General features: G+C 38.2%; 1 protein-coding gene across 5 annotated transcripts in view; it reads right to left on the bottom strand.

Moving 5' to 3' along the window:
- Positions 1 to 2,094: 2,094 nt before the first annotated feature.
- Positions 2,095 to 25,476, bottom strand: part of DPF3 (double PHD fingers 3) — a 397,766-nt gene continuing 374,384 nt past the window's right edge. For all 5 annotated transcript variants that reach the window (XM_074290117.1, XM_074290121.1, XM_074290122.1 and 2 more), the window contains 3 exons: positions 22,078 to 22,190; positions 17,581 to 17,662; positions 2,095 to 16,296 (listed from right to left, as the gene is read on the bottom strand). In XM_074290117.1, the coding sequence (XP_074146218.1) occupies positions 16,226 to 16,296; positions 17,581 to 17,662; positions 22,078 to 22,190 (266 nt within the window). In that variant the 3' untranslated portion in view covers positions 2,095 to 16,225. The remainder of the gene's footprint in view (positions 16,297 to 17,580; positions 17,663 to 22,077; positions 22,191 to 25,476) is intronic.

Genomic DNA, 25,476 nt, shown 5'->3' with positions numbered 1-25,476 from the left:
AAGAATGTCAAGAATATCAATATTCAAAGGTCTTATGAGCCTTCTTAGACTTTTCCCTGGGTGAGCAGCAGTGACTTTCTTGTAAACTTTGCCCAGTGGTACAATAATATGGAAATTTACCTAGATTACTGGTGTGACCATCCCACCTGAACAATGGATTTCAACATTCAGTACTATGTCTATAACCTAGATGCCATTTTGATTCCAATGGCCTCCCGAAGCTCATTACTTTTCCTCTGCCCAGTGCTTTACAAACATTGCAAACAATTTAGTGATTAGAGTATACGAGAATTGTGAATCAAGTGGGTATTACTGGAAAAACTTGAAAGCAAGAGTCCAAGTTGGCCAAAAAGCTGGTGTGGTAATTAGACTATAGGACTTGAAGTCAGAAATATCTACTTTCAAACCCTGCCTCAAATTTTTACTAGCTGCATAATCTGATCTTAATTTCTCTATGCCTCAGTTTCCTCACATGAAAAATGAAGTTTGACTCTAAGGCTCTTTGCTACTCCAATTCAATGGTCCTATTGTATTGTTTTTTGTTTTTGTTTTTGTTTTTGTTTTGCTTTAAAAATGATGGACATGGTTTTATTTAGATTTGTACCGCTACAGCCTATCACAAGATCTGCCAATTTTTTTTAACTCTACTAGCTTATTCATTTTTTAATTTATCAGGTAAGTGATACTATGACACAGAATGGAAGAACAACTTGGTAGATTAGTGAGCTGATTGACCAGCCCTAAGAACTTCCATCTTTCCTCATCTAAATTGAGGTGCACAGATGCTGGGGAGCTCCCTTCATTGGCTTTTACCCTGCTTTATGCTGACTTGTGGTAATTGGTATTTGTATTCTTGGTAACATATTCTTTCCCAAACAAATTTCTTATTAATTCTATACATAAAATAAGGGCAGTCTATTGATTTACCCCAACTCTGTCACTTGAGCCATTACCTTTTCATTCTCCTATGCTAATCTATGTAGCTAGATTTATCAAAATTCACTCATTTTCTCCTGATAAGATCATTTGGGTTTCTCTAGTTAGATTTCTAGTTTATTGAGAACAGGGCCTAGATCTTTTGCTTGTGTTGCACTCATTGTCATTTAAAAACTAATATTTTGCTTGATACATAGAGAGGAGGGTGAGAAAAAAGAGATGAGAGGAGTAGGGGAGGAGTGAAGGGATGAAGGAAAGGAGAGAGGAGGAAAGATGGAAGGAGAAAGAGAGAGGAAAAGGAAAGATAGAAAAGAAAGTGGTGAGAAGAGCGAAAAGGAGGGGAAGGGCAAGAGTAGGAAAGGAAAGGAGAAAGAAAAAGAAGGGAAGAGGAGAGAAGAAGGAGGACAAGGGGAAGGGAAAAAAGGAGGAATAAGAGGGGAAGATTCTATTTAGGCAAGTTAGCCAATAAGGAAAAAAATCTAGAAAGTAGATTAGAAAATCTAGTCCAAATTCAAGCTCTTAAATCCTTATGTGGAGGAATGGAAAACAGGATTCAGTCTTTTGACTTCTGAATTCAGGACATCTATTGGCACAGGTTAGTTAACACATAGTCATTGTCAAACCTCTCCCCAAGAAAAGTAAGAATGAGGTCAAGAAATGGAGGGAAACCTAGACATGGATGTCGTTCCAGAAACAAAATGACCTTTGGAATACCCCCTCCTCGACCATATCTCAGACTTAGGAGAGCATCAAAAAGCTTCGGGAAAGCAGAAGCATCATCTTCCTGTTGCATAATGTTGATTTGTAGGGGCTGGTGCAAGGGAACAAAAGGGTTTTCTTTCCCAGGTTTGGGACCAATTGTTCTCCATATCAACTGGAGCCGATTTCAGTCAGGAAAATAAATGACTTGAAAGTGTAATCATATGCTCATTATAAAAATCGATATTAATAATATTGATACTAATGATAGTGAGATGCATGAAGGAAAGAAAATGTGATGCAGTGGATTGTATTACCAGGAAGTTGATGGGGTTGATGTTACTGTCCCCAGGGCATCATGAGACTATCCCCATTTCTTAAAGGGCATAAGTTCCTCTTCCCTTCTCCGGTCTTTCTTTTCCCCTCCCCCCACCACACACACACACACACACACACACACACACACACACACACTCCAGCAATATTTATTTGTGTTACACAAACCAGACTAGGTTTGGTGCCTGTCCTGAGCAGCCATTTCAGTGGCTGCCTGGGCTGGAGGTCATTATTAGTAATTATATCTCTGCTCAAGAGGGTTCTGGCTGCCTGCCAGCCCAGGCTCCTGTTGTCCTCTGACCAGCACTGGGAAACATAGCCATCAGCACAAACATTTCCTTTCCTTGGCAGAGTCCTGGCCCTCTGGTGGGGCAGAGGAGTGGGAAAGCCTTGGCATATCTCAATTGCAAGGTCATTGGCAGAGCAAATCATAGCTTTTTGCCAGGGGTAGGAAACAAAGAGAGGGAGAAACTGAAGAGGGGAAGCTAGGAATGAGATGGCTCTAGCCTGAGTACAGCCCAATGTGACCTTCGACAAGTAATTTAACCTCTTTGATCCTCAGTTCCCTTATCTCTAAATTTAAGGGGTTGACCTACTTGAACTCTGAAGTTCTTTCTAGATCTAAATTTCTGATCTTCTGATCCTAGGATACATTCTCCTTAGTGCTGCCTCATTCTTATTTCCTGTTTTAATCATCTTAATAAAAAGCCCAGCATGGAGGGGGTTACATCAGCTCTCATAAGTCACGTGACATTTTTTAGTCAGGAATTTGCACTCAGCTACCCACTCAGAGCACAGTATAATCCTTTTCAAAGAATCCAAATGATACCCAATTTCTCCTTTAGAGATGAAGAATCTGGGGAAACAGCTTGCACAGGATGGCCAGAGCTCACTTAGAATCAATATTCTTCTTCTTCTTTGAAGATGCCTTAGGGGTGTCTCTTCCCTGTAGCTAGAAGATCAGAATGGGCAACCACTCAGCAACTTAAGGGAAGATGATACAACTAAGAAGTGGAACTATGGTTTCAGTGTTATAGGAAATTCCTAGATAAGAAAGTGCCTTCCACCGATGAATGCAGCCCCTTTTCTATAATTTAGTCTTAGGGTGTTGCTAGAGTGCTGAGAGGTTAATTTGTTTGCTCACAATTATATAGTCAGCATATATAAGAGGTGGGAGTAGAATCCAGGTTTTCCTTGCCTTAGATCTTGAAAAAGATCTAAAATCATATCGCTGAAAGTTGCAAGAAATCTTAGAGATTAATTCATTTAAATTTCTCATGTTACAGGAGAAAGCTGAGGCTGAGAGATGAAGTACTTTCTCTGTTAAGAGGGACTTATTTGGCCTTCCTAGTTTTCTCCTCTAGATGCTGATGGCTATTGGCTATGACCAATATATACAGCAGTCAATGAACTCTGCAAAGTTCTTGGTTGGAAATCAGCATTTTTCCTCACCCAAAACATAGTTGAGCCCCTCTGGTAGATAATAATTCTCAACAGAAAGGAGATTTTGTCAAAAAAAACAATCTAGACTATCCTTAGAAAACTACAAGCCAAATCATTCCATGTTCTCTAACATTGATATTTAGGTGAAATTGAGCTAAAGTGAGCATATTAATCAGGGATGAAGAGAAGGAAGCCTCAAAGAGCCCATCTGAAGCCAGAGGCTAAAAGCAGATATAAGGGACAGGTCAACCCATTTCGTTTTGGTGACATTGTATTGGGAGAATCTAGTTGTAGTAAAGCCTTGAAACATTTTTTAATGTTTTATCACTTCTCTGCTCACTGAAGGGAAGAAGGAAGAAACAACTTCTGTTATGCTAATTCTAGAACATGGCTAACACCATTTTCTCAATTGCTACCAATGCTCTAGGTCTATTTCTCTGCCAAAGCTATGGTTGAGCCTCAGAATTCTATTTTATAAAAATTAGATTGCACCTCAATTCTATCACCATTTCTTAAATCCATACTATGGGACTAATAGCAAGGATAATATAAAAGATGGAGGAATAGCCTTCAGGTCAGGAAAACATGAGTCTGAATCTTATCTCTGACAAATATTGCATTGTGAACATGGGTGAGTCACCTGTCCTGTCAGTACCCCCATCTCGGGCAAATCTCTGAGATTATAAAGTTGTATGACAGTTGTCAATATCCTTTGAAGCTTTTTGTATCTGTGAAATGTCAGAACAGGATCAAAACCAAAAAGAAATTGTGTCAGTCACTAAGGCAGGTTGTTTTGCAAGGCTCCTATTCAACTGGAAGATTGTTCCCTACCTTGTTTCTGAATGGACTGAAGAAATACTATAAGGTCAGGTCCATATCCAGTACTAGGAATTCTTATGCCTGGTCAAATTCAGTTCAGGAAGAGAGAATGGCTCAGAGGACAATCTGATCATGAGCGTACTCATGAGTAGGAGATGGAGCAGATCTTCTAGAGAATTAGCCCTTTGAGGCATGAAAGAAAAGGTGAATTCAGAGAGAAGGTTTCTATGACCATGGGACCAATTTAGGGATGGTCACCACTATATTAGATGGGCCAAGAGAGAAGATATCAGTCAAGGGAATGAAGTATATCATCCCCTTTCCACCCATGTTAGCACTCTGGGGCAAAGCCCTGGTTACAAAATATTACTTACAGAAATTGTAAAAATATTTCAACAATTATCTAGTTCAACCTATAATCGAAAAGAGTTCGAACTATAAAACATACTGGACAAGTAATCATCCCATCTCAGTTTGAGGACTTCAAATGAAGGGAAAGACATTTCCAAGGAAACCTATTTCACTTTTAGACAGTCCTAAACATTAAGAAGTTTCTTCTGTTATCAAACCCATTTTTCTCTTATTTAATACTTTATTTTCCCAATCATATATAAAAACAATTTTATATCCTTTTCTTCAAATTTTGAGTTCCAAATTCTCTCCCTCCCTTCCCTTCCCCTTCCATTGAAAAGGCAAACAATTTGACATAGGTTATACATGTGTAATCATGCAAAACACATTTTCATGTACATCATTCTGTGAAAGAAAATGTAGACAAAAACTCCAAAAAAAAAATAAAAAAAACTAAAGAAAAGATATCTTTCTGCATTCAGACTCTACCAGTTCTTTCTATAGAAATGGACAGTACCTTTCATCAAGAAGTCCTACTGAATTATCTTGGATTGTTGTATTTTTGAGAATTGCTATTTTTCATAGTAGATCATCATGGTGTATCACGATTATTGTGCATAATTCTGCTCTTCTTGTGTATTTCACTTTGCATCAGTTTATGTAAGTCTTTCCATGTTTTCTTTTTCCTGAGAGCATCCTGCTCATCGTTTCTTAAAGCACAATAACATCCCATCACAATTACATACAACAACTTGTTTGGCCATTCTCCAATTAATAGACATTCCCTCAATTTCTAATTATTTACCACAATTAAAAAAGTTGCTATAAATATTTTTGTATACATATGTCCTTTTCCTTTTTCTGTTTTTTATCTCCTTGGGATAGAGACCTAGGAGCACTGTCGTTTGGTCAAAGGGTATGCATGGTTTTATAGTTCTTTGGGCATAGTTCCAAATTGCTCTCCAGAATGGTTGAATCAGCATACAACTCCATCAATAGTACATTAGTGTTTTAATTTTCCTATATCTCCTCCAACATTTGTCACTTTCCTTTTCTGTCACATTAGCCAATCTGACAGGTATGAGGTTGCTTTCATTCATGCATTTCATTTCATTGTACTTCTCTCATCAATAGTCATTTAGAACATTTTTTCACATGACTTTAGTTTTGATTACTTTGAAAACTGCCTGTTCACATTGTTTGACCATTTATCAATTGAATACTAACTCTTATTTCTATAAATTTTACTGTTTTCTGTATGCTTGAGAAATGAAGTCTTTATCTGAGAAATTCATTGTAAATTTTTTTACACTATTGATTACCAACTATGTATTTCCCTCCATTCCATATTCCCTATTTCTTTCTGTCTCCTCTCTTTCTCTTTATCCTATCCATTTTCAAAAGTGTTTTGCTTCTGACTTTTACCCTCCTCAAACTGTCCTTCCTTCTATCTGCTTCTCCTCATCTTATCCCCTTCTCTTCCTACTTCTCCATGTGGTAAGATTGATTTTTACATCCAACTTAGTGTGTATATCATTCTCTCTTTGAGCTAATTCCAATGAGAATAAGATTCATGTGCTCCTATCCTTGTTTCATCCACTCTTCCCTCCACTGTACAATCTCTTTCAAGCCTCTTTTATATCATATTATCTATCCTATTCTATCTCTCCCTTTCCCCTTTTTTCCAATGCATTCTTCTTTCTCAACCCTTAACATTATTTTTTTTAAATAATCATACCATTGAATCAGACCTCTGCTTTTTATCTATGTATACTCCTTCCAATTGCCCTAAAAATGAGAAATTTTTTAGAAGATACTAATATCATTTCCCATGTAGGAATACATTTTTTAACCTTATTGACTATCTTATGATTGCTCTTTCCTATTTGTCTTTTTATGCTTCTTTTGCATCTTTCATCTCCGGTGTTTTCATCAGGGATGCTTGAAAGTGCTCTTTTTCATTGAATATCTATTTTTCCCCTGAAGGATTATACAAAGTCTTGGGGGACTAGGTGATTCTTTTTTGCAATCCTAGTTCTTTTGCCTTCCATAGTATCGTATTCCAAGCCCTCTCATTTGTTCATGTAGAAGCAGCTAAATCTTGTGTAATCCAGACTGGCTCCACAATATGTGAATTGTTTCTTTTAAGCTGCTTGCAGCATCTTCTCCTTGATCTGGGAGGACTGGAATTTGATTATAATATTGCTAGGAGTTTTCATTTTCCTATCTCTTTCAAGAGGTGATTGGCAGATTATTTCAATTTCTCTTTTATTCGTTGACTCTACAACATCATGGTAATTTTCCTTAATAATTTCTTGAAAGATGATACCTAGCCTCTTTTTTAAATCATGACTTTCAGGTAGTCTAATAATTCTTAAATGCTTTCTTCTGGATCTATTTTGCATGAAAATTGTTTTTCCAATTTTACATTATCTTCTATTATTTTTATTTTTTTGATGTTGTTTTTTTCATGATGTCTCATAAAGTCGTTAGCTTCCACTTGGCCAATTCTAACTTTTAAGGAATTATTTTCTTTAGTGAGCTTTTGTACTTCTTTTTCCATATGGCCAATTCTACTTTTTAAGGTATTTTTCTCTTCATTGAATTTTGAGGCCTCTTACCATTTGGCCTATTCTGTTTTTTAAGGCATTATCTTCTTTGGTATTTGTTGTCCCTCCTTTACCAAGCTGTTAATTATTTTTTTACAATTTTCTTGCATCACTCTCATTTCTGTTCCCAATTTTTCCTGTACTTCTTTCTCTTAGTTTATTTTTAAACTCTTTTTGACCTCTTCCATGACCTGAGATTAATTCATATTTTTCTTGGAAATTTTGATACAGGAATTTTGACTTTGTTGTGTTTTCCTGAGTATGTTTTTTGATTTTCCTTGTCACCACAATAACTTTTTGTGGTCAGAATTTTTTCCTGATATTTGCTGATTTTCCAGCCTATTTCTTGACTTTTAACTCTATGTTAAAGTAGGGCCCTGCTTTGAATGTGGAAGAGGCACTGTTCTACTCTTCAGATTTCCTGTGCAGCTCATTTCAAAGGAAATTTTTGGAATCTATAAATTTGGGGATCTTTTAAGGTGGTGTAATTTAGACACAGTTGTATTTACTGCTCTGCTGTATTGTGCACTGATTTATAAATGACCATAAAGATTCTTTTCAACCATGGAATTGTGACAAGGTCTTTTCTCCCCTGTGGCCACAAACTCTGCTCTACTAATGCTCTTCCCTACACTGGGACTCAGACCCAGGAGTGTGATCCAGAACCAAGTATAAGAAATGAAATAGAATCTCTTTCTGACCCATTGTTTAATACTTAATCTGGAGCTTGAGAATTCAAGAAATTGCCACAGCTGCCACTGATTCAGCCATCCTGAAGCTTACTCATGGTTTGAGGGGGCCCAGTCTATACTGATGTGGCAAGGACTGGACTATCCTCCTATCTCACTCTGGTACACTAGAGCTCTCCTGCCTACCCTCTAAGTTGTTTTAGGCTGTAAAATTGTTTCCATACACTTTTTATGGGTTCTGCCACTTGTTTAGAGTCATTATTTAATGATATTTGGGAGTTAAAGGGAAAGTTCACATAAGTCCCTGCCTTTATTCCACCATCCTGACTTCACCTGTCCCAAATTTTTACCCTTGCAATGACCAAGCATCATTCTAGCTCTACTTTTTTGGTTCCAGTTCCTTCCTTTTCTATATGATGTTTTTTCTTTAAAAATTTGCAGAGAAGTATCCTGCTCTCTCTGAATCTTCTCTTCTCCAATTTAAACATTCTTAGTGCTCTTCTCATTCCTAAATCTCTACTTTCCTGATTCAACTGGAAATTCCAAAAACAGGAAAAAAGGGGTTTTAGGGAAGTGTTTAGAAAGAATGCATCTGACCAGAGATCCTACAAGTAGGTAAAACACTAATATTAAGAGGAGTGAATGAAGGGCAATATCATTTCCTCTAACATTATTCCTCTTTCTCCTTAAACACTGATTCATTAAGGATATTCTGATAGGCTCTTAAAAAAGTAATGACTATCTACTCTCAACAATCTACTGTCTAGCCATTGCCCCTGGAGGAAGGGATGGTATTGATTGATGTCCAAATGGAAGTCAAGACTTTAGGTCCTCTCCCCCAACTGTCCCCTGTTGTCTTATTGACACCTTATTATCTTGTGCAGGCCACTTCTCCTCCTTCTCAGACATCTCTAAATATAGAAAAATATGTAGCCAATGACTGAAAGAAAACTGCCTCACCATCCTTCTCTCCCTAGTTTTTCCTTCTTCTTTCCACCATCTTCCTTTCCCCATCCTTGACTAATAAGTTTTGTCAAGCTGAAAGATACCATCAACATTTAGATGACATTACTGTACTGGGGCTGCAGATGGAAACTCCATTATAGTGGCCCTGGATCCCAGAAGGAAATATAATAGAAACTCCATTTGTTAACAATAGTTCCAGAATGTTAAAAATTGTCTTTTTTTATGAATCTATGTTGTGGAGAAGATGCTGACTTGCATTGTTAGGGAAAGTTTTCTCTCTTGGAAGTTTCATATAACAATAAAATTACAGGTTTAGCCACCCAAAAAAATAAATAAATAGAAGACTTAAGAGCAACAACAAAACAATGGTCTAGGAGCCAACTAGCTTTTAACAGTAATGATGTAAGGATTATGCTATATGGGAGAGCAGAGTGAATAGAGCATAAGGAAAGAGAAAAATGACCCCTCAATCTTTGAGCAAGGTGTTTAGAAGCAACATAGGGACCTTTTAGGACAAAGTGCCTCTGTAACATCATTAAAACTTGACCTGATAAAGAAAGGAGGTAGGGTTGTGTTTAAAGCAGAGTTCCAGGAAAATAGGCAATAAAAGATTTGCAACTAGAAGGAATTATATAGTTCATCTAATTTAAACCTCTTTTTATAGATGAGGAAATAGAATAATGATTTGCCCATAGTCACATGGGTCATAAATAGCAACTAAAGGTATGAATCCAAACCTTTTTATTCTAACTTCATTTTCAGTGCCCTTTTCCCTTTACCTTGCTACTTCAGAGATGGGAGGAAAGGGAAGGAATTTTCCTCTCTGCCTAAGTAAAACTGTCATCCATAGCTCACATAAAAACTTTTCACAGAATCACTGAATTCTAGAATTGGGACTGGATTAGGTCTACAGATCTCAGTTTGCTTCACACTAGAAAAAGAATCTTCACAATAAATAACTTGCAGACTGGATTTCTTCAAACTTAAATTTGTTTCTTTGAGGTTGCACCTGTTGCCCCTGGTTCTTCCCTCTGGAACAAAACTGAGCAGATTTAATCCCCCTTTCATGTGACAACCCTTCAAAAACTTTAAGACAGCTATACTGGCCTCTCTAGAGTCTTCTCCTTGCTAAGCATCTTCAGTTCTTTCTGTTGCCCTTATGAAGTATGCTCATAGTTGCCCACTTTCTCAGCCATCTTCATTCAACCATTCTCCATCCCCAAAATAACTCAGGTCAAACTGCAATGCAGAGAAACAAATACAATACTCCAAATTTGTTGGAACCACATCCAAGCGTGGAAAATTAAGACTCCAAATAATGCTTTCCCTAAATCACTATCAATAACAAAACACAAACAATAGCTTCCCCAACTTGTCCCTGTAGAAAGAATAATAACAATCATCTCATTTTTCTGTCTTAAAATATTTCAACTTTTTTTTCATATTCTGTAGCAGGAGGAAAGGGAAGGGTTGAAAGGAACCGTGCTGTGTTGAAAGCAGGAAGACTAAAATGTACCATGAATGTAGCTCTCCAGGGTATCATGAAAGCATCACTGTGAAATCCAAACCCTCCCCCATTCTTAAAACCTGTTATCTTCCCAAGGCTCTGATGGCATCCACCCTCTTTTCCACCCACCCACCCACAGCCGTCAACGTGGCAAGAGTTGAAAGAATAGAACTTTTTTTTTTTTTTTTTTTGGGGGGGGAGCTATTCCTCCTGCTGTGGCCTGCACACTCTACCTGGTTTGAATGACAAAGAGAGGTCCCTGTGGTGCTGGGCCATTTCCACTGCTAGTGCCCACTTCTGGATGAGGACTTTTGATCTGAGACAGTTTAATATGAACTCAGAAAAGAGAAAGGGTAGCCAGGTTAAGTAAGCACTTATATCTAGTCATATTTTTGAGAACTAGAAGGGACCTTAGAGACAGACTAATCCACAGTCCCCATTTATCAGCTGAAAAACTGGAATCCTGTGATAATCAAGTGTGAAAGACTTGGCTACTCTAATCAATACAATGACCCAAGACAATGCCAAAGGACTCAAGACTGAAACACTATCCATAGAGAGAACTGATGAACTGAATTCAAATTAAAACATAATTTTCTCACTTCATTTTTTGTGTCTTTTTTGGAAAATTTGACTAATATGATATATGCTTGCATGATTTTGCATGTATAATTGATATCAATTGCTCCCCTTCTCAGTAAGTGGGGAAGGAAAGGGAGGAAAGAGGAGAATTTGGAACTCAAAATTTAAAAAGAAAAGAATGTTAAAATAAATAATTTTTTAAAAGAAAAAATGGAATCCCATAGAAGTGAATTGATTTATCTAATCCCTTAGACATAGAGCTGGCAGGAACCTCAGAGGTCATCTAGTGCATGTTTTCAATTTATAGAAGAGGGAATTGAGTCTGAGAATTATCCACAGTCACACAGGGAGTAAGTGGCAGAGCAGGAATCCAAATGCAAAATTCTCTAATTTCAGTCCTCTTACACAATGCTCTTTCTCACATTGGTTGCTTGGTTCAATCCTGTCTTACTTTTAGATCCAAAGGCATTTTTTCAACACAGGCACAAGTTTAAAAAAAAAAAAAAAAGATTTGGAGCCTTTGGCTTGGATGTGTCTGTTTCACTCTCCCTCTGTTCAGTATGAATCTGAGGTGAGAAGCAGAGAACATCCTTGATTTTGTCAAGTATAAAATGAAGGGGTAATACTCATTCTCCATTCTATCTTTGTATCTGTGATCTAAAATAACTGCTCTACATCACTGGTCAGCATCCTTCCAAGAACAGGTAAGCCAGGATAGGAAAAGAAATCAGGGAGGCAGAAATATTATTGAATTATGGGATATTTTGTGGTTGTTCAGTTGAGTTCAATTCTTTGTGATGCCATTTGGAGTTTTCTTGGCAAGGATATTGGAATGGTTTGCTATTTCCTTCTGCAGCTCATGAGGAAACTGAAGCAAACACAGTTAAGTGTCTTGCCCAGGGTCATACAACTTTAAAGTATTTGAGGTCAGATTTGAACTTAGGAAGATGAGTCTTCCTGATTTCAATTCCAGCATTCTATCTACTATTCCACCTATCCCTAAAAGTTAACTTTAGTTGCTTTGATATGCCTTAATAGTGACTTATACTAGGGGTTAAATTATGCCTAGATTTTCTTCAGGCCATGGCAACTCTCCATTCTGAATTCTCCCTCCACATTTTACTTAATTCCCGAACCCCAATTCCTTAGCACAGAGCTAAAGCTAGACCTTTAAAATCATCTAGTCCTCCCCTCTCATTTAAAAGATTAAAGATTTGAGGCCAAAGAATCTGCCCAAAGTCACCCCCAATCATAGTAAGTTGCAGACCCTAAACTTGAACCCAGGTCCTCTAATACCAAATCAAACACAATTTTCTTCCATTCTATCAGGCTGTTTCCATGAAGTCACAATACTTTGAAAATTAAGGCAAATTCAAACACACAACTTACAATTGCGTCTCCTTCAGTCAATTCACATTGTAACCTGGTAGACCCAAGATTTGATATGGTCTACCCAAGGACAAGATGGCCCTTGTTACTGAACTTCTACTGACCTATTTTTAATCCAGTTGAAAGGACCTTAGAAGCCATCTAGTCCAATTTCCATAATTTTAAAGACAAGGAGATTGAGGATTGGGGAAATTAGGGGATTTGCCCAAAGTTATGCAATAGTAATCATCAAAAATTGGATTCGAACCCAGGTTTTTTGACTCAAGAGCCAGTATTGTTTTTTCTACTGTACCACAATTCCTTACGGAAGGAATCAAGTAAGCACATAACCCTAATGTATTTAAGGCAAAGGAGGTAGAAGTAAAAGTTACTTTGGGAGCAGCCCAGGTTTCTGAAGCTCCCAGAGGGATCTCTATGCTTTAATACTTTGTTCTACCACAGTTCAAAAGAGATGGCCACTTTCAAACATTCTAACACCTTCCCTTTAAAACAAGATTAAGCAATATTTGGTGCCATCTAATAACAGCAGCTGACATTTAGAAGGAGTTTTCAGTTTACAGCCCTCCCCTCAACTTATCCTGTGAGGGAGCAAGTGTGAATATGATCATGCCCATTTTATAGATGCACAATTTAGGACCAGTAATATGAAATGACTCATCAACAGGTTATAAAGTATAAAAGACTTCTGAATTGAAATCCAATGTTCTTTCTCCTAGATTTACATCACTTCTGTGCTTTCCTTTTAACATGGTCCCTATTATTCTCCTAAAGAAAATGGGCTCTCACTGTCAGTGTTTTGTTGTCCCTTTCAAGATGAGAAAAGGAAGGTATACAAAGATGAAAAGAGGTTCCTGGGGTCATTCCTCAAGAAAATAACAAGGCCGGGAACAGCATGCGGAAACCTTCTAAGGATGGCGCCATTCCAGACCCCTGAACACTTGACCACATGGTCTATTCATCTCCTTATGACTGCTTCTGCTGGTGAGTTATTTTTCATAAGCTCAGGAAACTTGATAACTATATTTTCAGCATATGCTATCCGAACAGATGTGCCTGCAGACAGAGAACTGGACAACTTTGTCATGTGCATTGATGCAAGACAGGCAGATTTCAGAGCACTCTACAAGGAAACCTGCATTGTCAACTTGATTTTATAGAATCACAGAACATTAGATCAGGGAACTTAGGAGTTGACTCCAAACTCTTCATTTATTAGGTGATGGCCTGAGTCCCAAGATTTTGGCTTTTGGTGTGTGTGTGTGTGTGTGTGTGTGTGTGTGTGTGTGTGTGTTTGTGTGTATATAGACACACACATTTATATGTGTATATATTTAAGATTTAAGGAGTAATGCCATCTGGGATTACTTTAGTGAATATCTCCCCAAAATCAATGAAAATTATTTTTTAAACATGTTAAAATCCCTCCAGAGCATGAAGCATTATTACCAGAGAGAATTAAAGATCCAGCCTCATCAGAAATAGAAAAATATGGTCAGTCTGATTTCACTCTCCCAGGTAGGCAAAGGGAAAAACAAACAAGTCACGTGTGAAGAAAGCCAATCTCCAAAAAACATTCCAGACTTCTTAAATACTCAATCCTTCATAATCCAAAGTGGGATTGCTCAGAGGGAGAAGGCTATGTTTTGGGAAGAAGATGTGATTTCCATCTGGACAGTTCTTTTAAATGAGATCATTATGTCTATGTGTAAATCACTCATAGAGTACATTCTCCTACAGGAAAATGACCCAAGTCTCTTGTCATGGATCGCTTCAGCCAAAGAAATGGGTTGGGGAAAAGGGCAAGGTGGGGATTGGGGGGGGGGGAGGGATGTTTCAATTCCTCTCTATGCTACATCTGATTTACTGGCTGCCAGCAATTAGCACAGGAAACGTGAGCTCCTGCCAAATCCAAAAGCAAACAGAGCAGCAGAAGTGGCCAGCTATCCCAAATCCCAGCAGGCTTCTTGGGGGAGTTTGTAGGCTAAAAATAACCTCTGCCTTTATAGTCAGAAGCTGGACCAAGGAGTTGGAGCTGATAGCAAGGAAACAGAGCATGCGCTAGGGTCCCCACTGCAGAGACCTGCCCTTTGGGCAAATAATTTTCCAGAAACCCGTTGCCCCATTTCAAAGGCAGCCTGACAAGTTTCAGCCCACGGGGCCATCATGGAATGCTCACCATTTTTAGAATCTGAGTTGAACATCTTCTACCTTCAAGTATTAATTCACTTTTAAAGTAAAGTCAAAAGGGAGATTTGAAAGACAAGGAATTCCAAAGATAATGCTTCCAAATGGTTATTTTTAGTCTCTTAATTCTAATGATTTCCTTTTTTCTTTTTAAAGAGGAAAGAGAGACCAGATTTGTGACTGCTTGCAAAGAGGGAACTCCCAGTGAGGGAACTCTTCTTGCAGATAGACACCTGCTCTTAATTTATCTTCTTAGAGACTTGTCTGGGGCACTGATTGACTTCCCCAGGATCCCATACCCAGCATGTGTCAAATGCAAGACTTGAACCCAGCTCCTCCTGACTTTGAAATCACCACTTTGTTCCAGGCTGCTGCTCAAATAATCAATAATCGTCTCTCTGCTAGCTAAAAGACTCACCCAGGAGTCATGCTTCAATTCATCTCAGAAAAAAAAGAAAATATATACTGTCAGGATTGAGAAAGTCACTTGGCAAAAAATACTCCTTGTGTCACTTGTACTATCAATACTGAGGGGGCTTCTAATATCAAACTCTATCTCTGGCTTGGTTACCTCCTTACCAGAGAAAAAAGATCTCATCTTGGCCTCCTGATTCTTCAAGATGTGGTCCTGGAACTCCAGCAAGAAAAGCTGATCAAAAAGTTTGGTTGGAAGGAAAGAGTATTTCTCTTTTTCTCCACAGTTTATGCTTACAGTACCTTTCAAACTAATTTGTTGCCCACCCCCCCACACCTCTTGCCAAAAAGAAAAAAAAAAAAAGAAAAAAAAAACTTCAATCCAAGGGATTAAATGTAAATCAATCAAACAAGCGCCATCCTTTCCAAAGCTTCTCCTATTTGGAAAGCAAAGAGCAAACACTGGTTGGTGGCACAAGACTTCATTTACATTTCCTATTATTCTCTTCTTCTTTCTCTTATCTTTCTGTTCATTTTTCCCCCACTCCTCTATCAAGTGATTTGATTTAGTGGGTCTGGATCCTCTGGGGTTATTCATCCACTGCATATATTGTTAGAGAAGCAGGAAAGTCGAACTTTTTTCCACATACAGTCTCTGAGGGCAGAGTTTGGGGGCAATCCAGATTTTCAGGATGGTGGCCCTTTTGGGACCAGCAAATTACCAGTCAGGCTTATCATGATTCACAAACCACTGCTCTTGAACCAGTGAAGAGTGGAAGGCATCATTGCCCAGTGGGATTTATGAAAGGGGAGGAGAAGGGAAGTGAGGGGGCAAAGGGTTGGAGAATCATTGAAAGTTTCTTGGAACAGAGAGAACATAAAACACTAGACTGCACAAGAATGACTATTCAGTGTTCACAGAACGGCTTCACTTTAGCCCAGAAACCAGTGAGAGAGCTTCAGTGCTCAGACAAAAGTGAAGGAGATTTCAATGGGGAAGGGGGAGGAGGAGGGGGGGAGAAAGTAAGGGGAGGAATTGGAGCTTTCTTTCTTGAAAAGTACCAGTTCCTTCCAGTAAGACCAGGAGGAGGGTGTGTGAAGTCGTGGACCCCACCCAAAGGAAGTAAATAAATGCCTCCTCCTCTTGTTTTCAAGTGTCCATGTGTATCCCTCTGTGACTGTTTTCTTTTGTGTTGGTCTGTCTAGGTGTGGGGATGGGGGTGCTTGGTCTGAGTTTGGAAATTGTGTGCTGGTACCAGCTGGACAGGAACAGGTGACATCTTGCATCTGGGGGGAGCCCCTTAGGCTTGGCAGCCAAAGGCTGATGCTTTTTCTTTAAGCAATTCCCAGCACAAGTGGCAACTCCAGCTCCCTAGATAAGGAAAAAAAAAAAAACAAAGATTGTATCAGTGTTAGAACCCCCCTAGAGCCCAGGCTATAAACCATGGTAGAGATGGGGACACCCACTGTGATTTCGTGGGTATAAAACTGCCAGTGAGGAAACTCACTCTCACCAAAGCAGGCTGCTACTTGCACCCAGGCGTAGAGCTTTAGAATGCTGCCTGAGGCACTAAGATTCAAGAGAAATTTTAACCTAATCCTCCTAGCTTCAAAATCAACTCTCTACCTGCTACTCCACACTGCCTTTCTTATCAGTGCCATAATAAAGTTATTGGGGGAGGAGTGTCTCAGAAACCCCTTCCCCCAAATATAGCAATTTTGTAGGATTTGAGGATCCCTTAAATCTATTACACATATGTCTATTTTCCTAGGATAGCTCAACTTAGAGGCAAAGTACCTGGGCAGAATGTTGTACTCTTTGGGCAATTTGTAATGGAAAGAGGGCTAAAGTTCTGCTTCACCCCCCTCTCCAACTGTGAGAACCTGAATAAGATATTTCCCTGTGCCACAGGAAATCCTCGAACTCTATAAATTATAGCTAGTTGTAATTACTATAAATTAAATAGATTAAATTATAATGCTATATCATAATAATGTCATATGTAATGTTATATACAGATTTACAATAATTATATTATAAATTATATTGTTATAGATTATAATATTGTTATAATAATGTTACATACATATTTGTATATCATTATAAATTATTATGCTATGTTATCATGTTATACACTTATTTGCATGTAATCATAAATTATAATGTTGCCATGATAATATTATATACATATTTATATATAATTATAAATTATGTTCTAATAATGTTGTATACATATTTGTATGCAGTTATAAATTAAAATGTTGTAATCTGAATTAGTAAGTAAGAGTTTTCTACATGGATCAGAGATCCAAAGAAAAAAAAGTCTCTTCCAGATTTTGAATGTATACTTTAGTCCTCAGGCACCTAGTCCTAGACCCTATTTTTCTGGATTTGCAGATTGTCTCTGTCCTTCAGATCTCAGTTCCCATTTTCTAAGAATCTATTAGCTCCTAAGGCTTTCTAGATCACAGAGATGGTTGGTCCACAAAGCTGTCTCTCCAGTTATTTGGTATTCTGTCCCTACAGGGAATCCTGGAAAAGGGGTAGCAGGTAACTAGATGACTCTTATTTTTTTCCCTCACCCTTCACCTTATAGTAGTTATTTCACTATAAAATACCCTTCCACAGCCTTTAATTTGAAAGTCTGTCAGTTACCTTCAGGGGGCTCAGCAACAGGGGGATTTAAACAATACATATGATAGCCTCGGTCACAGTCATCACAGAAGAGCAGCTGGTCCTAGTGGAGAAACAGGATTGAAACAGAAACAGAGATAGTCAGAGAGACAGAGAGACAATAAGAGAGAGTCAGTCAGACAGACAGACAGATAAAGACAAACAGAGAGACAGACAGAGACAGACAGACAGGGACAGAGAGAGACAAAAACAGAAACAGAGACAGAGAAACAGAGAGAGACAGACAGATAGAGACAGAGATACAGAGACAGAGACAAAAAGAAACAGAGAGAGAAAAGAGATTTAATCTTTAAGGTTCATAAATAATGCAATACAACCACCAAAATCCTGCTTTAATCTGCCTTTCTAATCTTGTCTTGTGAATCTTCTGAACCAAACAAGCTGATTTTTCATAACCTGAAGAGGTAACTTGGCATAGTGAATAGTATGTCATCCTTGAAATCAGGAAGATCTCAATTCAAATTCTCCCTCTGATACAGATCATGACAAATCACTTGACCTTAGTGATCCCAGCAACTATCTAAAGTTAGCAGTTACAGAGTAGCCCCCTCCATGGATAAGAACCCCCTATGCTGATGAAACCATAGGTCTGGTTGGAAAAACTAAGAGGCAGCCTAGAATAACAGATGAATGGCTGATTTTGGGGACAAGAAGATGGGTTCAAATTTTGCTTCTAACACATACTAGCCTTTACAAAGCCACAACCTCTTGGTGCTTCTGGTAACTTTTTTTTAAAAATGATATCTGTTTTTCATACCATCTCCAATTAGATAACTTTTAAAGATTGTAAACTACAGTTCAAAGTTGAACTATTGATCCTTAGTGGAGGGAGTTTCCACAATGGAAATTCTCTATGCTAGTGAAATTGCAGCTTCCAATTTCTTAATAAAAAGATCTTATTCACTACACTATAAATTCTTTGAAATCAGGAATGATTCTATGAATTTCCCACTTACACTGCCAGACATATATAAGTGCTCAAGGGTTTCTTGTTGATCTGATCACTGGTACATAGTGTCAGAGAGGTATCACTGTCTGGTCTTGAACTCCTCTGTCCTTTGACTTAATTCCAGAGGGGCTGTATTGGGAAAAACATCCCAGCAGCACTCTGAACCTTGACAGCTTCCCTGGATAGAGAGAAAATGAAACAGTGCCTCCCCTTCAGTTCTTTAAAGCAAAGCAGAGTTTGAGCTTTCCTTCCTTTGTCATAGGACATTCTGAAAGACAGAGCCTGATGTGCACTAAGATCTACTCATTGATAGGCAAAAGAAAGACTAGGTTTTGGAATCCCCAGTCTCCTAGGCAGGAAGTGAATTTCATTTCTTTGGCTGCTGATCAATGACTTGTCAAGTGTCTCAGCACCATCATCACCTATACTATGTCCCTCCACTTCCAGGCAGATGAGCAAAAGTGTGTTTGCAAAGCTGAGTTCAGACTCAAAATACACCTACTTTTTTTTTAATCAGAGTCAAGATCTAGCTTCAGGTTGGGTCTTGTATTTAAATCAGTGTCTTGAGTGTTACAATTTAACTCAACAACCATGTGTTAAGTATCTATTATATATAAAGTTCTGTGATATGTTTATGTTTATAATTACGGGTTTATAAATATTTCATAAATATGATACATATGTTTACAAAGACAGAAATGAAAACAGCCCCTCCTTTCCACAAACTTATAGTCGACTGAGAAAGTGGAGAAGGGCAATGTGCATACAGATAAATAAATTCAAAAGTTTATCAAGAAAACTCAAAGTTATTTTGAAGGAGGGGAGTTCTAACGATTGAGAGAGGCTCAGGAAAGGCTTTATATGAGGTGATAACTGATCTGAACCTTAGATGGAGCTAGAAATTCTCAGCTGAGGAATGAGAGCATTCCTGGCATTGGGAGAGCCAATGGTAGGGAAAAAATGTTTTGTGTGGGGAAGAGCAAGCCAGAAAGTAGAGCACGTGAAGGAACAAAGAATGGAAAAAAAATCTGGAAAAACAGGTTTTTTAATAAATGCTTATTGAAATGAATTGAAATCATTCATGACCTGTAAGGAGTGAGGATCCACTCTAGCAACTTGGTCTTTGAAAGCTCTTTAACCTTGATATTTGAGAAGACCATGGTTCCCCCCATCCCTCTAAGGGTGGCTTCTTCATTGCAGCTGAACTGCATGGAATGCTGGGAGATAATTTAGGCTGATGCTAAAACTTGCAGGAAGACATCCTTAATTTCTCTTTCCCTCCACCAGTTCTTTCTCAGCTTCCCCCACCCTTTTTTATAACAACTGCTGTATCTTTCCTCCCAAAGGGATCATTCCTTTCATTCCCTCCTCAGCAGGATACACAAAGGCCCCTTTTTAATGATGAAACCTATCATATTCCCCACAGAAGACGATATTCTCCAGAAATGGAGGAAGTCCCAGAAGTTGAGGTAAAAATTCTGCCTGGGAAATGGGGCAAAGTCCAAAATGGGAGCCAAGTAAGCAAAAACCAAAACATTGGCAGGGCAGGGCTGGGCTAGAACAAGAATTTGTCAGGGTACCCAAATCTAAGGGTCTGAGATAAGAAGTAGAAGGGAGGGGGATTGAAGAAGAAATATTACACATTCTGGGGAGTGAATCAATGAGTATCTACTAAGTGTGACAGGCACTGTGACATGTGTGAATGCTAGGAGTACAGAGAAAAACAAAATGTGGTCCCTACTTTCAGGGAAGTTATAATCTAAAGGAAAAGAAACCATGCACTTAATTATAAATATATAAGGTAGATCGAGAATAAATGGGAAAAGAGAATAGAAGATGGGATAGGGTTGGGGAGGGAGGGTGGGAGAGAGGTAGGGCAGGATGGACTTCCAGCAGAAAATAGAATTTGAGGGGCAGCTAACTGGTACAGTGGATAGAGCACACAGCCCTAGAGTCAAAAGGACCTGAATTCAAATTCTACCTCAGACACTGAGCAAATAAATTAACCTCAATTACCTTCTCACCTCACCCACCCAAAAAAGAAGAAAATGGGAAATAGAAAGAAGTTAGGGAAGCCAGGAGGGAGAAGTGAAAAGAGAGCATATCAGGTTAGGATTGGGCATGGGGTGCAGCCAGTGAAAAAGCCAATAGGATCTTCTATAAAATGAAAAAGGTTTGTTACCCAAGAAGGAGCTGGCAAAATGACTCCCCAAAAATGAGGGTGTTTTATAGCAGCTAAATGCACTCCCTCAATCCTACATTGCCCTAATTCTTTAGTGTAGCATATGGCCCAGACCTACCACTCCCTCTTCAGCCTCATCCATGCCAATGAGACTGCTCGGAGTCAGGTGGCACCTAGGAATTGTCCAAAATTCCAAAGGACTGCCCACAGATGTTTTGCTGAGACTAGCCTCATCCTGGAGCATTTAAAAATTTGGTTGATATGACATGATAACAGAGAGAGGGGGTTCTGATGCCAGTCTTCCAGCCTTCTTTTTTTGTCATGTGATTTTAATAGCACTTGCCAACTCCTTCCAACCTTGTATGACATCCCAAGGGAAATAAAAGAGAGGCTGGGTTTATCTCTGAACTCCAGCCAACTCCTCTCAGTTCTAAAGAGCACATTCCACTTAGAAGCCTGTGCAAAACACAAGGTTTAGAAGCCAAGAACCTGAGTTCAAACTTCACTCTACCTCAGGGTTTCTTCCTGAGTGACCTTGAACCAATAACTTTATTTCTCTTGAGTGTTTATTTCTGAAAAGTGGTCTGAAAAATAAGATGTTTATACTCAATGCTTAAAGATCAGTTTACTCAAATTATTGGGAGTTAATTTTTCATAAAGCTCCTATTTTCAAAGTAAAAAGAAAAAGAAAAGAAAAGAAAAAGAAATTTGAAAAGCAATGGAGAACATGCTAGAACTCTAGTCAGGAAAACAGCCCTTGTCAGTTCTATCTCCACAAGCATGACTTCCTTAGGCTAGGCGCTATAGTAGAAAGAACAATCAGAGCACTGGGATTCAAGTTTTGACTCTGATCCTTAACACCTGTGTGATTTTGAGCAAGTCATTCATTCTCTCTGAGCCTTAGAATCTTCATCTACAAAATGAGGTAGTTGGACAAGAGCAGTGGTGTCAAACTCAGAAACGATTCTTTGTAAGCTGCAGATTGATTTAGAAAATCACAACTTAACATCATCAGAGCTGTATTGTATTTTTAGGTGTTTTTATTAAACATTTCCCAATTCTATTTTAAGCTAGTTGGACACACTGGAACTGGGAGTTTGAGGCTTCTGGATTATATGGATTTCTAAGGTTCCTTCCAGTTTAATAAATTTATAATCAATGGCTTGACACCCTTTTGTTGACTAGAGAATTTTTTTCTTTTTCACCCACTTAATGAAGGTTAAGAAGGTCCCTTTATGATATTTTTGTTGAACCACAAGAAAGAACCCTCCTTCCCTCCCCTTCCTCTCTGCATTCACTTTCCTTCTTGGGAAAGCCTCAAACTCACATCATTCTCAGAAGTTCCACAGAGGATGCAGGATTTGCACTCGATACATTGCCACTTGTAGGTTTTGACAGCCTCAGTCATGTTTAGGGTGAACTGCAGGCAGGTGGGGTGACCTAGAGAAGTAAAAAAAAAAGTCATTGTTAGAAGACAGATCTTTGATTAACAGTAAAGAATAGGAACTATGATCTCATTGGTGCATCACTTCTTGACCCATGGATGTATGTCCTTGGTTCAAGAAGGAACGATCAAAGTCAACCCTCGTTATCTGACAGAAACCTGAGAAAATATTAAACATTAACTTTGACTGCCTGGGACAAAATAAATCTGAGACATCCCACTCCATCACTCATGTTTTCCAGTAGTAAAAAAAAAATGTGATTAGGACAGAAGGCAATTAGAAAATGAGCCAGGGAAGGATAGAGGAAAGAATGGAATAAATTAGAGGGTTGCAAATACTCATATATTATGATAGACACTAAACATCTGATAGTAAGCTGGACTCAAGACCAGGTTAAGGATGCTAAAGTAACACATAAAACCATGCTAGATTATCCTTGATGGCACAAGTTTGGGGAGAGAAGTCATAAATGGAGACAAAGGATGATGGGAAAAGAGGTAAAGAAAAATGATACAGAGCAGTTCGGAGGTGAAGAAATGGACAGACAGAGACAGAGATATTTCAGTTTGAAAACCCACTCCATAAAAAGGCAAGAAAAGGAAGTAGGGAAAAAAGGAAGATCATCTAATAGGGTTCCAAAAACTTCTGGACCAAATTAGGAAGATTTCCTAATCAGGGTCCAGTGCAACGGAGCCCAAGGTATAGATCCCAGGAATAGATCAGAAATAATGTGAGAGGACCCTGAATAAGTTTCAGAATCAAAGGTCACCACACTCTGGAATTCATTTTTGGGTCAGGCTCCAAACTTCTGAAAAGAAATTAAGTAATTTCAGTGTGATGGGAATAGAGGAGAAATAGTAGAATTCCATTTTTCCCATGGAATCAAGAGTTAATATTGCTATTAATGTGAGTGACCTAAACTCCATGATCTAGAGACTCAATACTACCATAGAGATTACAATGCCACGTTCACAGGGTTTGGTCCATTTTTTAAGACAAATCAATTTGTTCTTTTTTTATGACTCAAGGTTTTGTCCCTAATCTTGGTCAACCATCTTGCATACCATTTCAAAGAACTAGTTCAAAGAGAGCAAATTTATAAGCCTAATTATATTCCCCATTTCTTGGATTGGAATTAAAGTCATGAAGACCTCAGTTCAAATCTTTCTGTGGACACTTACTAGTTATATGACACTAAACAACTTATTTAACTTAAGCTTCATTTTTCTCATCTGCAAAATGGGGGTTCTATAGGTATCTCCCAAGAGACAGGGTAGCATAGTGGATACATTAGAAAATGAAATGGCTTTCTTCATGGAAAGGATCCTAAAGAAGATGCACCACCAACCTTGTCTCTGAAAGATAAGGATGACCAAGTCTTTCTGTTGAACTTATAGCTGAAACTCCTCTATATGATTTCTTTTAATTGGGAGAGAAAGCAAACTCTTTAAAAGCAAGGACTATCTTATTTTTCTATTTGTATCTTCTGTGCCATATAAGGCATTGCAAATAGTAAGTGCTCAGTAAATGCTTTTCTTTTTCATTCCTTGAAATATTTCACTAGGCTTTGTGACTGTGTTTAAAGTAAATCCATTTCTAAAGATTATATTAAAGTCTGTAACAAAGGGGGAAAAATCCCCTTAGTACATCAAGGTTAAGAGGAACCACAGGTCTCAACATGGGCATCTGTTTTTTCTCAAGATAAATGCCATTATACCTAAGCTCAGAGAGAGGGAGATCAGTGGTGAAAATCACTGTTCTTATTTCACAGATGGGAAAATGGAGGATGGAAAGGAATATCACATGGAATTTAATTGATTAGAAATAATGTCTGGGATTCATTCTTCCTTTCTGTCACTACCTTATGTCTCATTGGAATTAAGAAAACTGGTCATTAGGTAAAACAATACAAAGAAAAGCTATGCTGGTTTTCTTGGAAAAAAACAGAAAAGTGATTTGAATGATGGATTTCTTAATATTGGAAACTATTTTCCCAGGAGAAGTGGGGGGAGAAACTATCTCAGAGTCATTTCATGATAGCAACATAATTTTGTCCCCAAACAGACAACAAAGTATAGTCTTAGGATACAAATAGTTAGCAGAAACATTTCCTTGAAATTCAGGTAGGAAACAAAGGTAAATTAACAATGACATCATTTGCTCAAGGTTACTATCACTTTAAAATTTTTCTTTGGGAATCTTTCCTTTCCTTTACAAATAAAGTTTATAAACATTTCCCTAATTCCTTTTGTCTATCCAGTCATCCATTTATTGAGTTTGCTTAAAATAAGGTACACCTATAGTACATGGCACCATGGCAAAAATGCTGATCTTGGAGGCAGAAAGATTGATTCAAGTTCTTCCTTGTTAACACACTGACTTTTGGGTAGTCACAACTCTTAGTCTTTTAGAGAGTGGAGAAGCTGCACTAATGGAGGGAGTTTCTTTACCTAGAAATTCTTTATGCCAATGAAATCATACATAGATTCAGTTCCTATCCATAGTCCTTTTACCTGTATAGCCATCTTAATTCATGGAAGGTATCAAAGGAGACTACATAGTGAATCCATCTCCAGGTAATCAGGAATGGTTGGTAGTTTCAAAGGACTCTTTCTAAAATGTCCATTACCCAAATAAATTCAGAAAGGTTGCTCACAATTCTTTCCAGGAGGATCAATGAAAATCTAGTTCTTCTCAAATCTTTCTCTGACTTTCTTCCCTAAGCAAAACACAGTAATCTTCTGTCCCACTCTGCATTGATGTGTTACTCTTTTCTCATCCTAACCCTTTCTCTTTACCAAATAAGGGAAATCTTCAGATAGTTCTTTGCAACAGCAAATAAGACCCATGGAAGCCATGTTTTTTTTCTTAAATACAGATGTCAGTCAACTAGCATTTATTGAATGCCTACTACGTGCCATGCTCTGGGCATACAAAGAAAAGCCAAAGTCAGCCCCTGCTCTAAAGAAGCTCATAAGTCTAATGGGGGAATAGGGAGAGGGCAAAAGGAAGGGGGACAATGTGAAAACAATGAATAAAAATGAACTATATGCAACATACATAGTAATATACAATAAACCAGAGATAATCAAGAAAAGGAAAGAACTGATATTAAGGAGGATCAGGAGGAGCTTCTTGTCAAAGGTGAGATTTAATTTGAGATTTGAAGGAAGCCAGAGAGTAAAGACAAAGGAATGAGCTCCTTGAGAATAGGAACTATTTTCTTCTTCTCTTTGAGTACTCTAATCTGCACATTTCCCATTCAGTTATTTCCCTTTGGA

The sequence above is a fragment of the Sminthopsis crassicaudata genome, chromosome 2 (assembly GCF_048593235.1).
Source record: "Sminthopsis crassicaudata isolate SCR6 chromosome 2, ASM4859323v1, whole genome shotgun sequence".
Classification (NCBI taxonomy): domain Eukaryota; kingdom Metazoa; phylum Chordata; class Mammalia; order Dasyuromorphia; family Dasyuridae; genus Sminthopsis; species Sminthopsis crassicaudata.
Note: the sequence above shows the minus strand (reverse complement) of the source record. Positions and strands in the feature narration are given on the sequence as shown.